Source organism: Ciconia boyciana, chromosome 2 (assembly GCF_034638445.1).
Source record: "Ciconia boyciana chromosome 2, ASM3463844v1, whole genome shotgun sequence".
In the NCBI taxonomy this organism is placed as follows: Eukaryota; Metazoa; Chordata; class Aves; order Ciconiiformes; family Ciconiidae; genus Ciconia; species Ciconia boyciana.
Genome location: NC_132935.1, coordinates 142688536 through 142707480, shown reverse-complemented (window position 1 = coordinate 142707480; position 18945 = coordinate 142688536). Strand labels below are relative to the sequence as shown.

The 18945-nt window shown below is 39.3% G+C and overlaps 1 protein-coding gene across 3 annotated transcripts; it reads right to left on the bottom strand.

Annotated features, from left to right (window-relative positions):
- Positions 1-390: 390 nt before the first annotated feature.
- FAM133B (family with sequence similarity 133 member B) lies at positions 391-17568 on the bottom strand. 3 transcript variants are annotated; one of them, XM_072854273.1, is made up of 12 exons: positions 17229-17568; positions 16572-16679; positions 13179-13276; positions 12408-12486; positions 10053-10127; positions 9865-9897; positions 9396-9464; positions 8703-8798; positions 7404-7451; positions 4898-4993; positions 4065-4109; positions 391-2500 (listed from the first exon to the last, which is right to left on the bottom strand). In XM_072854273.1, exons 3-12 carry the CDS (start codon positions 13268-13270, stop codon positions 2414-2416), a joined length of 720 nt encoding a protein of 239 aa, XP_072710374.1. In that variant the 5' UTR covers positions 13271-13276; positions 16572-16679; positions 17229-17568; the 3' UTR covers positions 391-2413. The 3 variants fall into 3 exon arrangements, with proteins under 3 accessions (XP_072710374.1, XP_072710375.1, XP_072710373.1); XM_072854274.1 differs by lacking the exon at positions 16572-16679 and having other exon boundaries at positions 4061-4109; positions 17229-17564; XM_072854272.1 differs by lacking the exon at positions 16572-16679 and having other exon boundaries at positions 17229-17563.
- Between the last annotated feature and the right edge of the window lie 1377 nt (positions 17569-18945).

Genomic DNA, 18945 nt, shown 5'->3' with positions numbered 1-18945 from the left:
AATACTTTTATTCCCGCACTGCTCATTTTCTACTTTGTCCCACTGCTCAGACGTTGAACATGCCTGTAGGTTGCCTGGTGCCACCCAAAACCCACGTCGCGTTCTCATGTACTCAGCACGTACAAATCGGAAAAGCTGAAGGGTTGCGACCAGACTTTATGGTCTTCCTTCAGGAAAAAAGAGGATGCAAGAGCAGTTGCAATGTATTTGTTAGCGTGTTGGAAACAGAAACATTTCACTGTCAGTATTAAAGCAGCTTTGTTGTGAACTAGCAAAGCCCGTCAGCCCCTTGAGCAGCTACTCCACTTCCAAAGCATGACAGCAGCATCTGAAGCACACAGCTGACCAGAAGAGAGAGTTATATTCAGACAATTAAAACGACATACCGGCTTATGTATTTGGAAGACTGGGGCTCTCATTTCCATTTTTATTTCTTTCTGTTGCAGGTAGTTGTGTAAAAGTCAAATAAGGTATCACACAGGACAGAACATTTATGCTATGGTTCATGACAAGCTCTTTTACCAAAACTGCAACACCACAGCTTAAAAAGAAAACAACCCCAATAAAACCAAACAAAAACCCCAAACCAAACCCCCACTGTTCACTGCATCTTGCCTTTATTTTAACCTCACTGACAAAACAGTGTCTAGAATCGGTAGTATCAAGCCCAACAGTATAAAATATTTGATCAAAATATTCTTACTATGGGTTAGAGGAACATTGCTGCAACTCAATGGTTGTATTTTCCCAAGAACTTAACTTGAAGTCAATTTCTCTGTAGAATGGCAATATGAAATCATCTTTCTCCCCCAGTTTTTAGTTATGGTTTGCAGACTAATAATCAAGGTCTTAAAGGTCTTAAAATTCTTGGCAATACAATATTTGAAACATCTGTGTGCAACAGAGGTAAGTTCTAAGTAAGCACCTGTGCAATGAAAAAAGGGATGGATCAAGAGTACAATCTATAACTGACCCTTAGGATGGATGGGCAGTTTTTAAAAGGCTAACAGGAGGCCCAGTAATGGGTACTTCAATGGCAAATAGAATTTCATGTAAAAACTAAAATCGAATGGTTGCTTGTGTTTTCTTGCGTGCACATTTAATTTATAAAAGCTTTTTTTCAATTTCTAAAGAAACTAATTTAAAGTAAAACAGCTTTATGATTTAGGTCAACACTCTGTAGCCCTCAAGTACAAAAATATAAATACAAACTGTTTAAACAGTATCTTTAATGCGATTCTGGCAGTAGTTTTTTTATCTAACAAGACACATCACATAACAGGTCTGCCACTGAACTTGCTTAAGAGTAAAATCAGCTTCAATATGAAGCTGTTAAGGTATCAAAACCCTGCTTTTTACATGCTAAATATCTTCAGCAAGTGTGCACTTAAACACAGCAATGAACTTAACTATAAGAATAACTAAATACATACATGAAACTCTGCGTGTGGAACGTAATTCATAGAACTGGTTACAACAAATGATTACCTGCATTTCATTAATTTAAAAATGGTACAAATCATGCAAAACAATTCTAAAGATAATGCAAAGAAAGCTACCAGTGTTTGCAAGAAGTGTTCAACTAAACCAAAATTACATTAAATGAAATAACGCATATTTACTAGCAAAGATCTATCACTATTTCAAAGAAGCAGAGGTAAAATCTTCAGGTTTTGAATGTCAGTTATACTGCAAAATGTCATTGCTCTTGCTTAATGCAGAAGCACATGCTTAGAAGCCCAGAACTGCTTATTCAGAAAAAGTCTGCTGACAATAGTTCTGGCTTCCCTAGAATCAGAGATGCTGCATGGATCAAAAACAGCAGAGATTTGCAAGAATCAAAGGCAAAGGCACCCTATTCAGTTAGCCAAAATGGTAGCATTCCCTTTCTCATAAGCATGAAGACGGTAATGGGGCAGATGATAAACATTTCTACAAAGGCAGCGTTTTAAATGTTATAATTAATTTCCCATTTTGCAAATGCCATTAGCAGACACCAGCTTGTAATAGTTCATGTTATAATATTAACCTGCAGGATGAACTTGGGATTTTATTTGTCCTGATTTACAAATAAAGACTATTACTAATGCTTTAAAAGACTACTTTTACTATCTAAAAAGTTTAACTCTTATTTTCCAATATTTTACACCTCAGATGGACTACCATCTCATACTGTTTCAAACATCTAACACTGCTTACTGGAATTTTATAAAAGTTGTACCTCATGTATTAAGCAGCAGGCAATAACAATGGTCTTTCCCAGCACAGCTGCATCTGGCTGGCTACTGAAAGATTAGGAGTATTTCTAAAACACAGGAAAACTCATGCAGTTTGGTAAAGTTTGCTGTCATTTCACAGTTTAAGTTTCCTTTAGTCATTGCACTTCTGTTGATAGTCTTGTTTTTTTTAAATATTATTCTGAATCCGAATTTGAACCAGCAATCTTCTTTTTCTTCTTTTTACCATGTTTCTTGTGCTTCTTTCTCTTTTTTGTTTTATCCTAAAAAGATAATAAAATTAAATGGAAGTTATTGTATAATAAAATTGCCATCTATTAAATTCTGCTAACACAAAATGAGAGCACGGAAAGGATATCTTTACAAAGACATTTCAAAAGAGATTTCTATAAAAGCCTACTGAGAAATCACAAAAAGAAAATTCATCTTTTACCCAGTAATTTGCACTATTATGAACAGTCTTCAATTTATCTCCATCATGGTCTGGCTATTTCACACCTCTCATCACTGTCACTATTACGTTTCCTAATCTTTTAAATGATTTTCAGTGCTTTATAGGTTTCTGAGAAAGTAACAAGGAAGTGCTTTGACAAGCAGTGACATGTGGGAATAACTAGGATGTTTACATATTTTAAAGTAAGTGCTTATATTTACTGTGCAAAATTAAATAGTTTGACTACACTTGGCTAGAATCTCCAGCACTTGCACCTCATTTGAAATAAAACAATTAGGATCTCAATTGAAAATATGAATACACTCAATTAACCCTCTTGGATTCAGTCCTGAAGTTATTATCCTGATCACTTCAATACAGAAGCTGAAAGATACAATCTTGTATTTTTGCAAGCACAATTTCAACTGGAATTCCTGAATAGGTGTGGCATTATGTAACTAAAACAATCTGAGTATAAAAGCTTTGTTTTATACATATTACTTACACACACAATTCTTCTAAGAAAAAAACCACAATCAGTCACTAGAAATTTTATGGCATACAGCTTATACGATTATGAAAAAACAAACAAGTTCCATGGAAAATGTGTATTGACTATCACTGATACTCCTATGCTTGCATTTTTAGGTGACTAACGTAAGCCTTCCCTTCGCCCTACCTCATCTAGACAACTGAGATGTCTAATTAGGAACACTGTTGCTGACAGGGGAGATAGATGCACAGGCATCTCGAGTAACCGTTTCAGATCTCAAAATCACTATACTCCTAACTGAGGAGCCTCAGGTACATGTGATGAATCTGAGTTCTATATAAATCACTGAACCTTCCTCTCACTTTTACCAACAGAAACAAAACAACAAAATTGAGAAAAGCAACAGATTGCTGACAGCTTTTTATGTGGTTGGAGAAGAATTATATTAGTATAGATGTTGCAGCAATTATGTCCTAAGGCCCTTTTCATGGCCTGGCAGAGGGGGCTTACCAAAGAAGAATTATACACAACTCTAACAAAGGGACAGCACTGATGTCTGTGTGGCAAACTGCTACCCTACCCAATACTATATAGATCTTAGTAGTTCTAGTAGGTTGGTACAGAGTAAAGTATATGCTACAATAAGTGTTAAACTTATATAATTCTCAAACTGTATGTATCCATATAGTGACAAATATCTATAGTGACAAATTCTTCCTTTAATTCAACAATTGAAAAACTGACTTCAGCAGGTAAACAGAGATATTGTTAATTTAGATGCATGTGACAGTAGACTTTTGCTATAAAACATTTGTATTACTGAAAAACGTGAAATTGGAAATTAACCAAGTACAGAGTATTTGTACCCTAAAACTACAGTATGAGTAAGAAGGATACTTGCTGTTTTCTCTTTTTCCTCGTTGTTTTTCTTCTTTTTTGCTTGCACCTGAAAAAAAAAATAAATCAAATGTAATGGGAGAGCAGCTTTGGAAATGCTGTTTTAAATCAAATTTTGAGCATGTAAATGAATGATGGCACAACAGCTGTAGAACATACTGAACAATAACCCATGAAGAAACACTGGTTATCTGTGTTGTATTCTAGAATACACATTATCCAGTAAACATCCTATTTGGGAACACACTCTGCTTTTAATACGCAGCAGAACAAGAAATAGCAGAGATATAAAGGTAAAATTACTAAGCTAATAATGTGGCAAAAATTCTTAATGAAAAAATGCACACATTGGAACCTTCCCAAATTTTGTAATCCTACAAGAATAACAATCTGCAAAGTAGACATACACAAGGGTGAGAGTAGGATTAGTAGGACCAAAATTTTTTAAATCACTGGAAAAGGGAGCCAAAAAATTTTAGCCATCTTGAAATCTGCCAATCTATTCACAAACATCAGAGAGAAATTTTGTGAAGGACACCACACCAATCACTTAGCCTCATTTCATTGAGCTCTAAAATATCCATAAAAAGTTGAAAATTTTCAAGAAAATTAATTCAAAATGAGTTGTAGGTGATAGGAGCTGTACTAAACAATTCTTACTAAAAGTTTTTATTAAAGAGAAAAATACAAACAACTTCGAAAGTGCTGCACTCTTAAATTCAACTGTAGAGAGCAGAACAGTTTCAATAATGTATTAAATCTAAGCTAATTTGTTCATTCATGAGAATCAGTAAGCTAAAAGCATTATAACATCTGAAATTGAGGTTTCACACTGACCTCCTCTGTCTGATCTGATTCTGATACGGATTCTGATGATAAATGTCCATCGCCACGATCAGCTTTCTTCCTTTTCCTGTGGTGATTTTTGCCTTCCTACACAAAGTAATTGTGAATAAAGTCAGGCCTTTCAAATTTTATAAAGCTTCTGCTTAAAACTCAGATTGAAATGTTATTTCTAAGTTGTGAAATATTTTTAAATATTGTTGACATTAAACTAATTACTCATCATCAACAAATTACCAACTGTTAAAATGCTTTTAGTGGAAATAGTATTTTTCTGTATATTGTTCCTCTTGTTACCAAGATACAGCAGCCTTCTAAAAGTGAGACTACGCTACAGTATAGTGCGACTATACTACAGTATAGTCTCTTATTTTAAACAACACCACATGAAGGAGTAAGCATCTGAAAATAAAATGTTTCACCACTTTTAAATACTACTGAGTAAATGAAGATGTCTCATCATACGCATGCAAACACTGCAGCTTCAGAATCTTGCTTTGTTGATGAAATTAGAAGAAAAGGCTCCTCTATATTTGTGTCCAACCAGGACAAGCTGTCCCTGCCAGCTGCACTTCAACACTTCATATATAATCACAGTATATTTAAAGGACAGTCTTTTTTTTTTAATTATTTTAAAAATTTTGATGCTGCATGAGATTGCTCTGATGAGCTACTCCCCCAACACCCCCTTGCTCTGGACCAGGCAAGGTGTTCCTAAGACTGAAGCTACTTTCTTCCATTCAATTTCTAAGGCCAGAAACTGAAAAAATTCTTGCTAATCATCTTTTTGCAAGGTGGGATCACACATCTCAGCTGTGTTATTTAGTCTACTATAGGTACCTCAATCCTTTCCCAAAAGTGCTTATGAAAAGTACACATGATGCAGCCCATTTGAGAGACAGGGTATCTTCAGATAGGGGAAGACCTCTAGTCCCCAAATGCCCTTTGCTTTCAGAAGATGTGTGAAAATAGCATTACAGCTTAACCGAGAATAAGGGGTGTGCTGATTTTGGCTGGGATAGAGTTAATTTTCTCCATAGTAGCTAGTATGGGGCTATGTTTTGGATTTGTGCTGGAAACAGTGTTGGTAACACAGGGATGTTTTCGTCACTGCTGAGCAGTGCTTACACAGAGTCAAGGCCTTTTCTGCTTCTCACACCACTCTACCAGTGAGTAGGCTGGGGGTGCACAAGAAGTTGGGAGGGCTGAGCCCAACTGGCCAAAGGGCTATTCCATACCATATGACGTCATGTTCAGCATATAAAGCTGGGGGAAGAAGAAGGAAGGGGGGGATGTTCGGAGTGATGGCGTTTGTCTTCCCAAGTCCAAGTAACCATTACACGTGATGGAGCCCTGCTTTCCTGGAGATGGCTGAACACCTGCCTGCCCATGGGAAGGAGTGAATGAATTCCTTGTTTTGCTTTGCTTGCGTGCGCGGCTTTTGCTTTACCTATTAAACTGTCTTTCTCTCAACCCACGAGTTTTGTCAGTTTTACCCTTCTGATTCTCTGCCCCATCCCACGGTGGGGGAGTGAGCGAGCGGCTGTGTGGGGATTAGTTGCCGACTGGGGTTAAACCACGACAGGGGCTATGGTAGACACTTGGTCTTTGAAGAGAGGCTACTCAAAGTTAAAAGGAGTTGGTAGGAAATGGAAACTCTGTGAAATGGAAGCAGGAACAAGGAAAAAAAAAATCAACACATTTGCCTTATGCAATGGAGAATTTGTACATCAAAGTCAATACTGTTGACTGTAGTAGTAGAGGCTGATGTGATAAGAAAGGTAACTGGAGAGAAAAATCAAGGTGGGCTCTGAAAGCACTGTTAGTTTACACATAGTGTAGAAATAACTAAAATTTAAGTCAACAAAATTATTTGCGTTAAACATAAGGGAAGGAAGAAAGTCCTCAGAGGTGCGTACAAAATGGTGAGGCGGTAGGAAGGAGAGAGGGTTTTCATGCTCAAAGAAAAGACAGAATAAGGTAATTTTTCTTAAACTAATACATTCTTATCTGGAATTTCTCAATGAATAAAAATCATGAGTAAAATATCTATAATTATGACTATATTTAGATAAATAAATCCTCTGCTTGATGCTCCTTAATTTACAGCAACAAGCCAGTATCCTACCAGGCATGCCACTGAAATATCATCACACATATTTTTAGCTCAATGTGACTGCTCCAGACAAAACCCAAAATACTAGAATGCAGCTGATCTACTACAGCAGATTAGATACTTTTTTCATTTACCTTCATAACAAAAACAGATCCAGCAGTTTCCACTAACAACAATTACTAAAACAGGAGCTGAATCCAACTAAAAGTTTACCTCAAATTGGGGGTACTGAATACCTTCTGACTGTGTAGTTTTGGACAGAAAATTTCCGTAGGTGTAAACTGAGGCATTCAATATTGGGGGGGGAGGAGGGGAGGGAGAGAGAGAGCTCCATTATGTATGTAAAATGCAGTTCTGATGTAAGTATTTTAAGAGTAAAAATACCTTCTCTTTTTCATAATCTTCCTTTGACCTTTTCTTTTTTGTGCTGTCCTAAATAGAAATAAAAACATAAACCATGATGAAATTATTTCAGGAAAAAGGTAGAAATCCCAAAAGCATCCTGACACATTGTCTTTTTCTGTCTATTGAAGGACATTCTTCAAAGTTGTTCTTTCTACCTTGCAGTTAACAGGAAAAATATGAAAAAGCCGTAATTTTGATGCAGCTGCTGATTTCTTCAACCAGAAGTGTTAAAAGGTCTCTATGGAATCAGGTAACAGAGTACTTGCAGTACATGTAGACAGCCTCTGGAAAGGATACCAGCTATCACTACTGTAACCACATATAATGTATGTCTGACATATAACAGTCTGGAGTCTTTATTCTTTATCCATGCCCATCTCCACTGATCAGGCAGGGGTTAAGCAGATATTTTCCATGGAGTTTTCTGCCTTCCAATTTCAGCAGTAAGGGTATCTCTGTGTCCCTTTATGTAGCAAAAGTTTTCAAACTCCCATTAGCACAAATTCATAGGTGTACGCAAACAGTGATTCATCACAATTTATACCACACTGAATTAGGTATTCCAGTGAAAACCTGTGATAAGTCTACACACAGAATCTTAACAACTCGCTCTATTTAGGCAAGAAGTACAGTTACTATCCACTGTAACACAGAAAAATGCTAACATAACAGAACAAATTGCCTCATATATCTTCTCCACTTCTTTGTTCATTCAGTAAGCCTGTGTATGTACATTGCTTTACTTTCAGAAAAGGAAAAAGACACCCTCAAATTAATATGCATTTGGGAAAGGCTCAGTTCTCCCACAGGAAACTACTCAGTCCACAGATATTTTGAAAGGCAATATTCTGGCCACTGATATCCTGCAATATCTGTATTTTCACAGATGGTGTTCAATTAAATAGCATATCCACAAGTATTTCACAGAACGTTTTATTTTTTTAAGTGTTAATGTCGTATTAAAACTAAACATTTTAGCAGCACAAAAGCTGCATATGTCTGAATTCAGAAAAATAGCTAAAAATAGCTGGAAAAAAGCATGTTCATTTTCTAAAGATCAAATTATTTCTGCTAGGCATTGTGGCCAGTGGAGGTAGATTCCTGATTGCATCTGGAAGATACAAGTGCAGCTCAGCTACCATACGAATGCCTGGCTTTAAATTTGGAAGATTAAAAAAAAATATTGATATGCGAAAGTCAGACATGTTTATGTCTTTAGGATCAAGAAAAGATCAAGAACAAGAAAACTTGCCAAGGGTAACACATCTGCATAGTTACCTTGCTGTCTGACTCAGATTCAGAAGTTGAGCTTGCTGAAGATTTCCGTGAGGAGCGATACTTCTTCTTCCTTCTTTTCTTCCCTTGCTTTTTATCCTATCCACAAATATTGTAAGAAAAAAGAAAAACACAACCCTGAATTTATTCTCACTAGAATTAAAGACTTACATTAAATGTAAAGAGTAGGGAACACCAAATTCCTACATGTTATCATGTTCTCTTGAGGAATAAAGTACACTACAATTGATTCTTTTAGCGGAGGACCTTCATAACTCTTCTGCATTGAAAAAATGTAAACTGGTGAAAAATGCAGGTTCTCTAGATTCTGTTTATTATTTAGATGTGTGCTGTAGAATCTGATTATCTGTAACAAAGATTTTTGCTAAAAAGTAAAAACGGTATGTTTGCATTTTTATGATTAGATGGGGGATTCTATTGAAAAAGCATACAATTCAATGTTCAAACAGAAATGGATCCAGTTTACAAGCCAGCCACCCAAAATTTACAGTGTTCATAAAGAAATTCTTGAACAGATATATATCTAAAATTCACAACTTTATTATATGTACCAAATGCAGACAAATTAAATAGTTTTATGGAAACCAAGCCCTCAAACAATATTCTAAAATATACATCTGTGTTAAATAAGCCTCATGAACAAAACATGTTAGATTCCAATAAGTTAGTTCTTACCTCATCTTCTGAATCAGATGAACTGCTGGAAGAATCAGAGCTTGATGAAGAAGAGGAAGATGAAGACAACTTGACCAAACACAACAAAAAGTGAAGCTTGTGAGATGCAGCATTTTGTCTGGCAAATAGTCAAAAGTCCATCCAAACACTCTCTTTAAAATTTCTTCATTTGCAAAGTATTAACAATGGAATTTTACTTCCAAGAAGCTGGTCTTACATAAATTTTCTTAAATAAAACTGGAAAAAGTCACTTCTAACATTTTTCATGTAATGCTCTTTTCCTTCCCTTAAGCAGAAGTAAAACTCTCCTTGTACAGAATGTACGCCACCCCTCTCAAATAAAAATCAGTTAATTTAACAGCTAAATTCAAAATTACAGCCATACTCTCTCTCTTTCCAAGAGAACTTAAATGACAAATAGGAACAAACCCAAACCAAAAAAGCTCAGAAAACTGAAAATTTTGCTCACCCTATTAGATTTCTTCTTTTCCTTTTTCTTTTTCTTAAAAATAGAATAAAACAAATGTTACTTTGGCATCATGTTATTTTGTCGTGCATTTAGGTTTATGTACTTTGATGCTGGCTTTTAAAATATATTCATGACACTTTATATTGTATTGTATAGTTCCTGACTATATGAAATTGAAAATAACTTACCTCTTTCTTTTTGGAGGAACTCTCGTTTCCACCCAGTAATTTCTCCCTGTGTTTTTCCAGTTCTTTCCTCCAATTCTGAAAACAAAACCAAACAGAAACAGTGACATGAGTGTCATTTCCAAACAGCTTCTTTCAAGAGACCTTTTTCAAAATCCTGTCTTCTACCTGACATTATAGTTTTCACAAAACCCACAGAAAATAAACAACATATAATGTTAACCAAAGCTATAATGCATTTGATCTTACAGAAGGTTAATATTCATCGAAATACCATATTAGTTCACACCTTAATGTTCAAGTTATTTGGATTTCAGTGACTGTCATTTATCTTGAGGGTCATCAATTATGGTATTTTTGCTTTTGTATCACAGCGTTCTTGCTAGAGCACTTTAGAAAGCCAGGGCACCCTACCAGAAAAATTGTTATTTTGTCTTAGTTTTAAAATTACCTGAAGCAAAATTTCAAGACAAATTCTCCTGGCCCTTCTTCAATGTATGGTTGTCTCTAGTGTCTGTTCTGGGCCATGTCAGTGTCAATACTGATTAGAATATTAAATTATTATACACATCTTTATAGAAACGCTCTTATTTTTGTTAGGTTAAGCGCACTGCACGGATAAAAGTCTCCTCTCATTCCTCTTTTTCAATCCCTCACAAGGTCTCTAGCTCTACCTAAAATCCCCCCTTCAAGAGCTCTGAAACATCCAACCCACCCCCATTAGACTGAAAGGCTGCTAGCTTCAGTCTGCGCTATTCCTGCTTCCTGTGTCAGACACATCATGTGCTCCATTCTTTATTATTATTCTGATCCCCCCTTTCCTCACAATGAAGCTGTATTTGTATTGTATTGGGAAAGCAATGATAATCCACATATTGTGCTGAAGGGACAGAAATATAAGGAATTAAGTACGATTATACCTGTGCAATGCAATATGATACACAGATCCCCAAGTCAGCATACTGTGAATTAGCTGACAAATGCTGCTGAGAGACATGGCAGATTAGCCAGGATACAGCGCTGTGCGTAATGTGTTTCCATGGTCCAAGGTAGCATCTATGCAGTATTGCAGTGGGTTGTGTACTTTGCTATACCAGCTACCCGGAGCTACCTGAGGGGTCTCTAACAACAGCCTGTGCTTTATTAGGCAGGCATTCTCTTTAAATTATTTTAAGACTGTGCTAGTGTTATGTTTTAAACAAAAAAGCACAACATCTGTCAGTAATATAGGAGAGATATATTCACCTCATTCAGAGACTTACGATCTTTTCAACCACTTAGAGATTTGTTCTTAGGAGCTTTAGGAAGAACTCTTGGCCATTTCACAATTCCCTGCATCCCCTCCTACTGTTCTGCCATACTGAAAGGCTGTTATCAACTATCCATGCCAGCTTCAATTATTTCACAATAAAGCAAAGACAAAAGCAGGAAAGGAATATGATAAAATACTAAACCAAACTCACCAAGCTAAAACTCACAGAGTGCAGAACAACTGATCCTCTCAGAATAGCACCCCATGACCCTCCAAATACTGGTATAACTTCTTAGGCAAAAAGGTATAGCAAGAGCAGAGGTACTACACCCTTCCAATAACAGAGGAGCCTAATCCACTTTAACCAGAAACTCGCACACAATGATGAAGACTACTGCTTGAAGCTTATGCCAAGATACCAGAACCCAGGAAGGAACAGTTAAATTCATCATATACTAATTTCTTCCTAAGTATACAACAAGAGTCATACGTGAAACTTTCTTACACCATGCTGATCTCCAGTAGGTACTGAACACAAGCTTCAGGACAACTGCATTTATAGTAGGGAACCAGCATGGAATGTAATCAGCTTAGGATGAGAGAAAAAGAAGTGCTTTATAGTCCTATCTGTATACTGAAGGCCATTCTTTGTGCCTTCTCCCATATCAATATTACATGTACATTCCTTGCCAAAGACGCCTGTTTCCAGTAATATACCTCTTTCCAATATGTTTGGATTGTGTGACCTTAAGCAAGTGAAGATTAGCACAACAGATGTTAGTTTATCATACTGGAAAATGCACGAGTTTCATTTATTAATATAAACATATGCGTTTGTATAATTATATTTACATTTATGAGAAGTTCAAGTTTTATTCAGCAGCAATTTTCAAAACTTTATATAGTGTTTCTCTGAATTGAGACTAGCTCTTCATTGGTTAAGGGGTAACCTTAACATCCGATACAAATGAAACAAAACATTTACTCATTAAAAGCTTGAGTGAAGTGAAATATTATGGGTACTTGGTGCTGCTAACGATAGTGGAGGAAAAGTAGCATATAAGATAAGAAGAACTGAGTATTAACATACTAATAACATTACCAACCTCATTCATCTTTTCTTCAAACTCAGCCAAAGCCCTGGATCCTTTCTTTTTCTTTTCTAGTTGCTCTTTCACTTCTTCCCTACATAAAAAAGGATCACAATTACTTTATTTTCACAATTAAAAATACCTTTCTCAGTGTCTAACTTTTTGTAGGTGTTTTGAAGTTTAGCTTTGGCTGAACTTCCAACAGAAAGAAGAATGAACGCATCTTAGATGTTATGCATATGGTAACCTAACCCTAATAAGTTAAGTACAGTAGCTAAATCCCTCTGAAAGATCTAAAGCTAACTTTGCAATTAGGTAAATTGTTCTCTAATGTCTTATAAGCAGAGGCAAAATGGACTGAACATAAAGTAAGTTATTGATAATATCTCAAAGTGATGATTTTGTTGGGTAGGGTAAACTGCATTCTAAGAATATACCAGCAAAATATTTTTCTAGAGATTACTTTGTTTCAAAATTAAATATATCTGCAGGCTTTAGATATTAGGATTTGTGAAAGAGGTAAAATGACCAATGTTTTCCTCTTCTGAGAAACCGTTGCCAAAATATTTAAAGACAAATGAGAAATATGCATGTCAAAATGAAATACTATTGTTTTTAAAAGAGGACATTGAATACATATTTAGGAAAGAACACCTTGGCCAGAGACAAGGAATCTTTCAAAATGTATTAATGTGTATTCTGGGGGGGGGAGGCAGGTAACTGTATCATCTTAGTAAGAGAGAACAAATCTTTTACTCAGAAGGGCAGACAAGTATTACCACTTACCATGTTGGTCTTGGCCTGTTCAAGTAGTCTTGTATTGTTGGTCCTGAATTTTGGGCAGGACCTCGTGCTCTGGCCATAGCTATGGGATTCATATAAGCCTTGAATATGAAACAACAAAAATAAATATAAAATTCATCAGCTGTGCTATGATACCAAAATCTGTCCTTTTTGTTCTTCACAGAAACTTTTTCTCACTCACTGAAAAATAATTCTGACTTGTTTCTAAAAATATAAACTATTTAACTAAACTAAGTTGATTTGGTCTGGCAGAAAGACTCAGGTAAGTGCTTTCAATTTGAGTTATACTGTGGCAGAAAGAACTCATCCACAAAGAGACCATGTTCCTTATAATAATTCCCCTCCCTGAGCAATGATTTTGCAAACTGAGTACAGTATCATGATTGCTGAAATATTCTTCCTTGGGATATGGAAAATGTAATTAAATTTCAGCTCTTACTCTCTGGGACAACTGATCTTACGCCTTTAAAGTTCTGCTCAAAATTAATGATAGTAGATTCAACAAATTCTGCAAAAGTTTCTTGCTGTAACACCAAAACAAGCAAGTGGTGGTGCTCTGCTACTGTTATTCATGTATGAAAATTCTGTGACTTAGGGCTATTTTAAGGAGGAAAAAAAATACAAAACTGTCAAAACCCCAATGTTATGAGGTATTCCATGTTTCAAACCCATGCATCCTCTTCATATTCACTAAAAATGTAATAGGTTATAAAAGATGACTTTAAAACTTAGAATCCATAATCCACCTCAGCAATTAATGGAAAAAACTCTAATCTAGCAAACAATTCTTCAATTTTTTTTTATGCCAGTAATATTTTGCTCATGCGAAAGGGAGGTACATGTACCCCCTTACCTTATGGGCTTTTATCGCTACGTCATCCCAACATGTCACAATTTACTTTTGCAAAACGTAACTCACACTGTTCTCACTGTCCACAGTTTGGACATGAGAAAAAAAATCAGATAGTCAAAACAATGACTAGCTTTGGTTGCCCAATCTGAGATAATTTTTTAAGAGTACAACATTTTGTAGATTTAAAATACAGATTTGACCATGTGTGTAGCTTTTACATGTCTGACACTGCTTTTTGTCAGGCCATAAAGTAAGCATTCAGAAACCACCATGCACAGGAAGCGACCATTTGTGAAAGTGGTCAAAAGCAGCAGCTGCTGCCTCCCCTCCGGTTCCCCCCGCTGCAGAAGCAGTGGCCACAGCAGTGCTGGGTTTCTGGACCGGACTGCAAGCAGGCTGGTGGCCTTCAGCTCTTGGGGCTACGTTTAGTCCTGGAAGAGGGACTCCGGGCTCTGCCTGGGAAGGGGCAGCGGGCCGGATGGAAGTACTCCCCACACTGAATTTGGCTCATGGTCCATCAGGTGGACCACACTGAAGCAATCAGAGGACTCTTTCCACTGGACTGCTTTTTGACTCAAGTTGTCTTTGCAACTCTAAGGGTGACATTTGCTTCCATTTCTTGGGGCTTTGTTTTGTTGCTTTAATTCACACAAAAAGGCTAACTAACACGGGCAAGTAAATGCTGAAGTATGCCAATTTAAACTAGTTTAATCTCAGCTTGGCACCTTCTTTTGTAGCCAGGTGGATGTATGTGCTCAAGTAGTTACAGCACTTAAAGATACGTATTCACATTATTAACTCTAGCATTTTATAATATTACAAATCTACAAATGAGTAAAAATTTTGCATTTGAATTCAGCACTTTTCCACTTCGAGTGGAAAAAGAGCTCCTTTAGCAATGCAGGAAAGCAGTATTTGAACACTGTTTTCGTTAAACAAAGGTAATTTCAACCTGCTAGATCCACTAGAGAAGACAACAGAAATGTAATTCATGACTTGGCTTACTCCAGTGAGCAAAGTGAGTCAACTCTTTTTGGTTACCATTCAAGAATTTGTATCTGAAAGCTCTAGCTTCTTACATAATTATCATTCCTAAACCCAAGGTTTCTTGCTGCTCTTAAATTACCTACTTTCTTACCTGAGCTAACCTGAAACGAACACCCCATCGCCCTCCAACAAAACTCTCTCTCTACCTGGAGAAGAGGCTACAACTGTCAAGTGCTGGTTTTCTACTTCCTCAAAACTGACCCCAGATAATTAGCTAGGAAGCTTCCTCCATTCATTGGCTTTCTTTAACTTTCTGGCAGCAAGTACATAATAACTGAATACTACACTATATTCCACAATTAGGAAATTTATGTTTTAAAACATGTTCTTATAATTTAAAACAGGTTTATTTATGAAGAACTACTTTGCCAATAAACATTTCTTAGAAGTATTTACACTACTTTGCCAAACTGCATGTCACTAGCCAGAGCGAGCATAGAAATGCACTCTCAGAAAAGGAAGTGCTTGTCTGCACATTCGTCTTCTTCTTTTGGCAGTTTGCTCAAGCAGTTATTAAAAGGTATTTGTTGTATAGCTTTCATGCTCATGAAAAGCATAAGGCACCTTCAGTCAGCTGGGGTTCTCTGGGTAAGCAATACAAACTGTTACTGCCTTGCAAGTATCCTGCAGATGTGGAAAGCCCAAATTTATTTTCCATCTCCAAAAAGTCAAAATGATGGTGTATTTAAGAAGGGACATGGGAAAGAAGTAACAGGTAGAAAGCCTTACAATCACAGAAGAGAAGCAAAGGGTCCTAGATTATAACTTGTCTGTACTAGCAGCCATCATGGCATAATGAACCTTACATAGGAATATAAAGATTTGCTGGCATTGGCAGGTGCATCCCAACTGTCCCATTAAAAGAAAATGAAGAATAAACAAACAGACACCCAAATACACCCAAAAGCATTACAAGAGGGCAATACATTTCAAGCATAGGCCAGGTCTTGCAGCCTAACACTGTCAATTCTTTCTCAGTAAACTCCATTATTTTGATGCCTCAATACAGTAATCAAAGGCACTTAGCTATCCATTTGTATAATGCATATGTCCATCATGTCTATTACATATTATTCCACCAAAGTAAGCAAAGACGTTTCCCTGAATGGATCTGAGTATGAACTCATAGCACATACTAGAAAGAGACAAAGAAAGGGGAAAATAATAAAAGTATTATAACTTGGTTTTAATGATAAAATTCATTAAGTGTAAATTTACTATGCCTAAATGAAACATGAGCATAAGGTAAATGTCTAACTGGTACAAAAAAGTTTAAAGAAAAATACGAGCAGGGATGAATGTGGTAACAGTGTAAAATCAGGCTCTGCAATCAGGCGTGTAGAAGCGCATTTTTGGCCTTCTGACCGCTGGCTCCTGAGCTTAGCAGAGTGCTGTGTAAAGCTAAATTCCAAATCACTCAGGTACACCTGAATGCCAAGTCTAAGGAAATACGGCTTAGTGACGATCAGAGCTACCTGGGCAAATGCTGCAACTCCCACTGGGAACGTTCTATCTCTGCAAGGACCAGGCCAGCATCTTAATCATCTTCACTTAGCAGATCCCAAAGCAGGCATCAGTCACGACTGCTGCCACATTTGACAAGGCAATTAGAGGTTCTGCCAGGGAGCCGCGGGCACGTGCCTGCCCACGCTGAGGGACACCCCACACGGCACCTCCGGCAGCCCCGGCCCCGCTCCCCGGGGCGCCCACCCGGGCCGGGCGGGTCCGCAGGGCACGGCCCGCCTTTGTTGTCTGGCGGCACGGGGCCCCGAGGTCGGCCGGCCCGCCAGTCCCGACGCCGCGTAACCAGCCAGTCCTCGAGTGCCTCCCGCCCGCCCGCCGCAGCGCAGGCCCGGCGGCACGGGGGCCCTCTTCTCCCTCGCTGTAGGGCGGCGGCCCCCTCCTACCCCGCCGGCGGCCGGAGCACGGCAGCGCGCCGGACAGGCCGGCCTAGGCCGCCGCAGCGCTGCGGCTGCCCGGGCTGAGGCAGCGCCCAGCTCCCCACAGCTTTCCCCACCGGGGCTCGCCGGAAGGTGCCGCCGCCGCGGCTGTGGAGGATCCCAGCGACGTCCGCCGCGCCGGCCTGGCCCCCGCCGCTGCCTCCCCGCCGTAACGCAGCCCGCGTTACTCACCACCCGGTTGTCCCGCTTCCCCATGGTGCCGCCGAGACCCTGCGCCGCCTCCCGCCGTCGCCTCGGCCCAGCCCAGGGCCCTTTCCCCGCGCCCGGGAAGCCGCGCCGCCGGCGGCCCGGCCCTGCTCGGCCCCGAGCAGCCGCCGAGCTGCGGGGAGCGGCGATGGCGGCGGCCACGCAGCGCCGCCTGCCGGGGCCGCGGCGCCACCACGGCCGGAGCTGCCCCTCGCCGCCGGCGGGTGGCGGCCGTTAGCGCCTCGCCTCAGCTCCGCTCCGCCGGCCCCTTGGCGGAGGGCGAGGCCTCGCCGCCATCAGGGGCGAGGGGAGGCGGTGGACGCAGCGGTCGGAAGAGGAAGGGCGGGAAGGGATGATGAAAGCGGGGGAGCTCTCATGCAGGGCGTCGGTTGGGGTGGTGGCAATGGCGGGGAGCCGGCGGCGGCCCCGGGAGGGCGAGCGTCGTCGTGACGGCGGCGGTGAGGGGCCAGCGGCGCGGCGGGCAGGTGCCCGTCAGCGGCCCGGCCTGCCGGCGGGAAGATAACGCTGGGCCGGCCTTCGTGAGGGGGAGCTGGGGGAGCGGAGGGTAACTCTGAGGGGAGAAATAAAATGTAAAGGTGTACTTGGATCCTGGGGCGCAGGGCCCGAGGCGCCTGTCTGGAATAGACATCCCAGGAGAGGACAGAATGTCATTATGAGGTTTTTTTGTCTTGATCTATCTAGTGGTCAGTTACAGGTGGAACTGCCGTGCTCCCTTTTCCTTTTTCCTTCAGTAGATGAATAGACTAAGGTATTATGAAATAGCAGCCTGTCCTGGCATAGAATTCAATGAAACGGGGCTCTATTTGAAAAAAAGAAAAAAAAAAGTTTGTATTCATCACTCGTTAGCTATCTGCACTGCAAAATAAAGAACATTGTAATATTGACCAGGTTAATGCAAATGCTAAAAGCAGCCTGGGAATTACCAGGATCTACTAACTCAGAATTTCAGATGTCCTTTTCTTAAAATGTTACCGTTAAAAATTACTCCATGTTAGTTTTTAGCTTTGTAAAAATGAAGAAAAGTAATTACATATTAATACTTCAATCATACAAAGCACAACTGAGTTTTGTTTCTGCAACAGCATTGCTGTGTTAATCATATTTAGCAATAGCTGGAAAAATTGATGAGTTCATGGGAATTTGTGATACCAAGCTATTTAGTAAAACCAAGAGCATGCTGTGCGGAACTAGGAGAAAACTAACAAGGTGACTACACAAGTAAAATTTGCTCAATTGCAAATAAATTTTCCTGCTGAAAATTGCAAGATAGTGCATAGGGGAAGGGATAACTAATTCCTCAGAAAATAATTGGTATGTTCTAAACCAAGGATGGCTACTTGGGAAACACATCGGGCTGAAGTTCTCACTGAGCTGCCTGTGATGCTAGAGAAGTACATTGAAGACAGAAGAGATGAACTGCATTAAAACATGTACAAAATAAGATTAGGAGTATTAGTAAATATATTATGATAGCCCTTTTGTGAAGCATGGTGATGTCCTCACCCTGAAACCATTTCAGATTTGGGCCATTTTGGAGTCCACCCATGCAGTCCAGTTTTGGGTGACTAATGCCACTGCACTGCAGCCGCGCAGGCTGTCCCCAGCGCTGCCGCAGCCCTTGGCGGCACAAGGGTGGTCCCTAGGTGTTGGAGCACGGCTGTCTGTCTGTCCCTGCACTGAC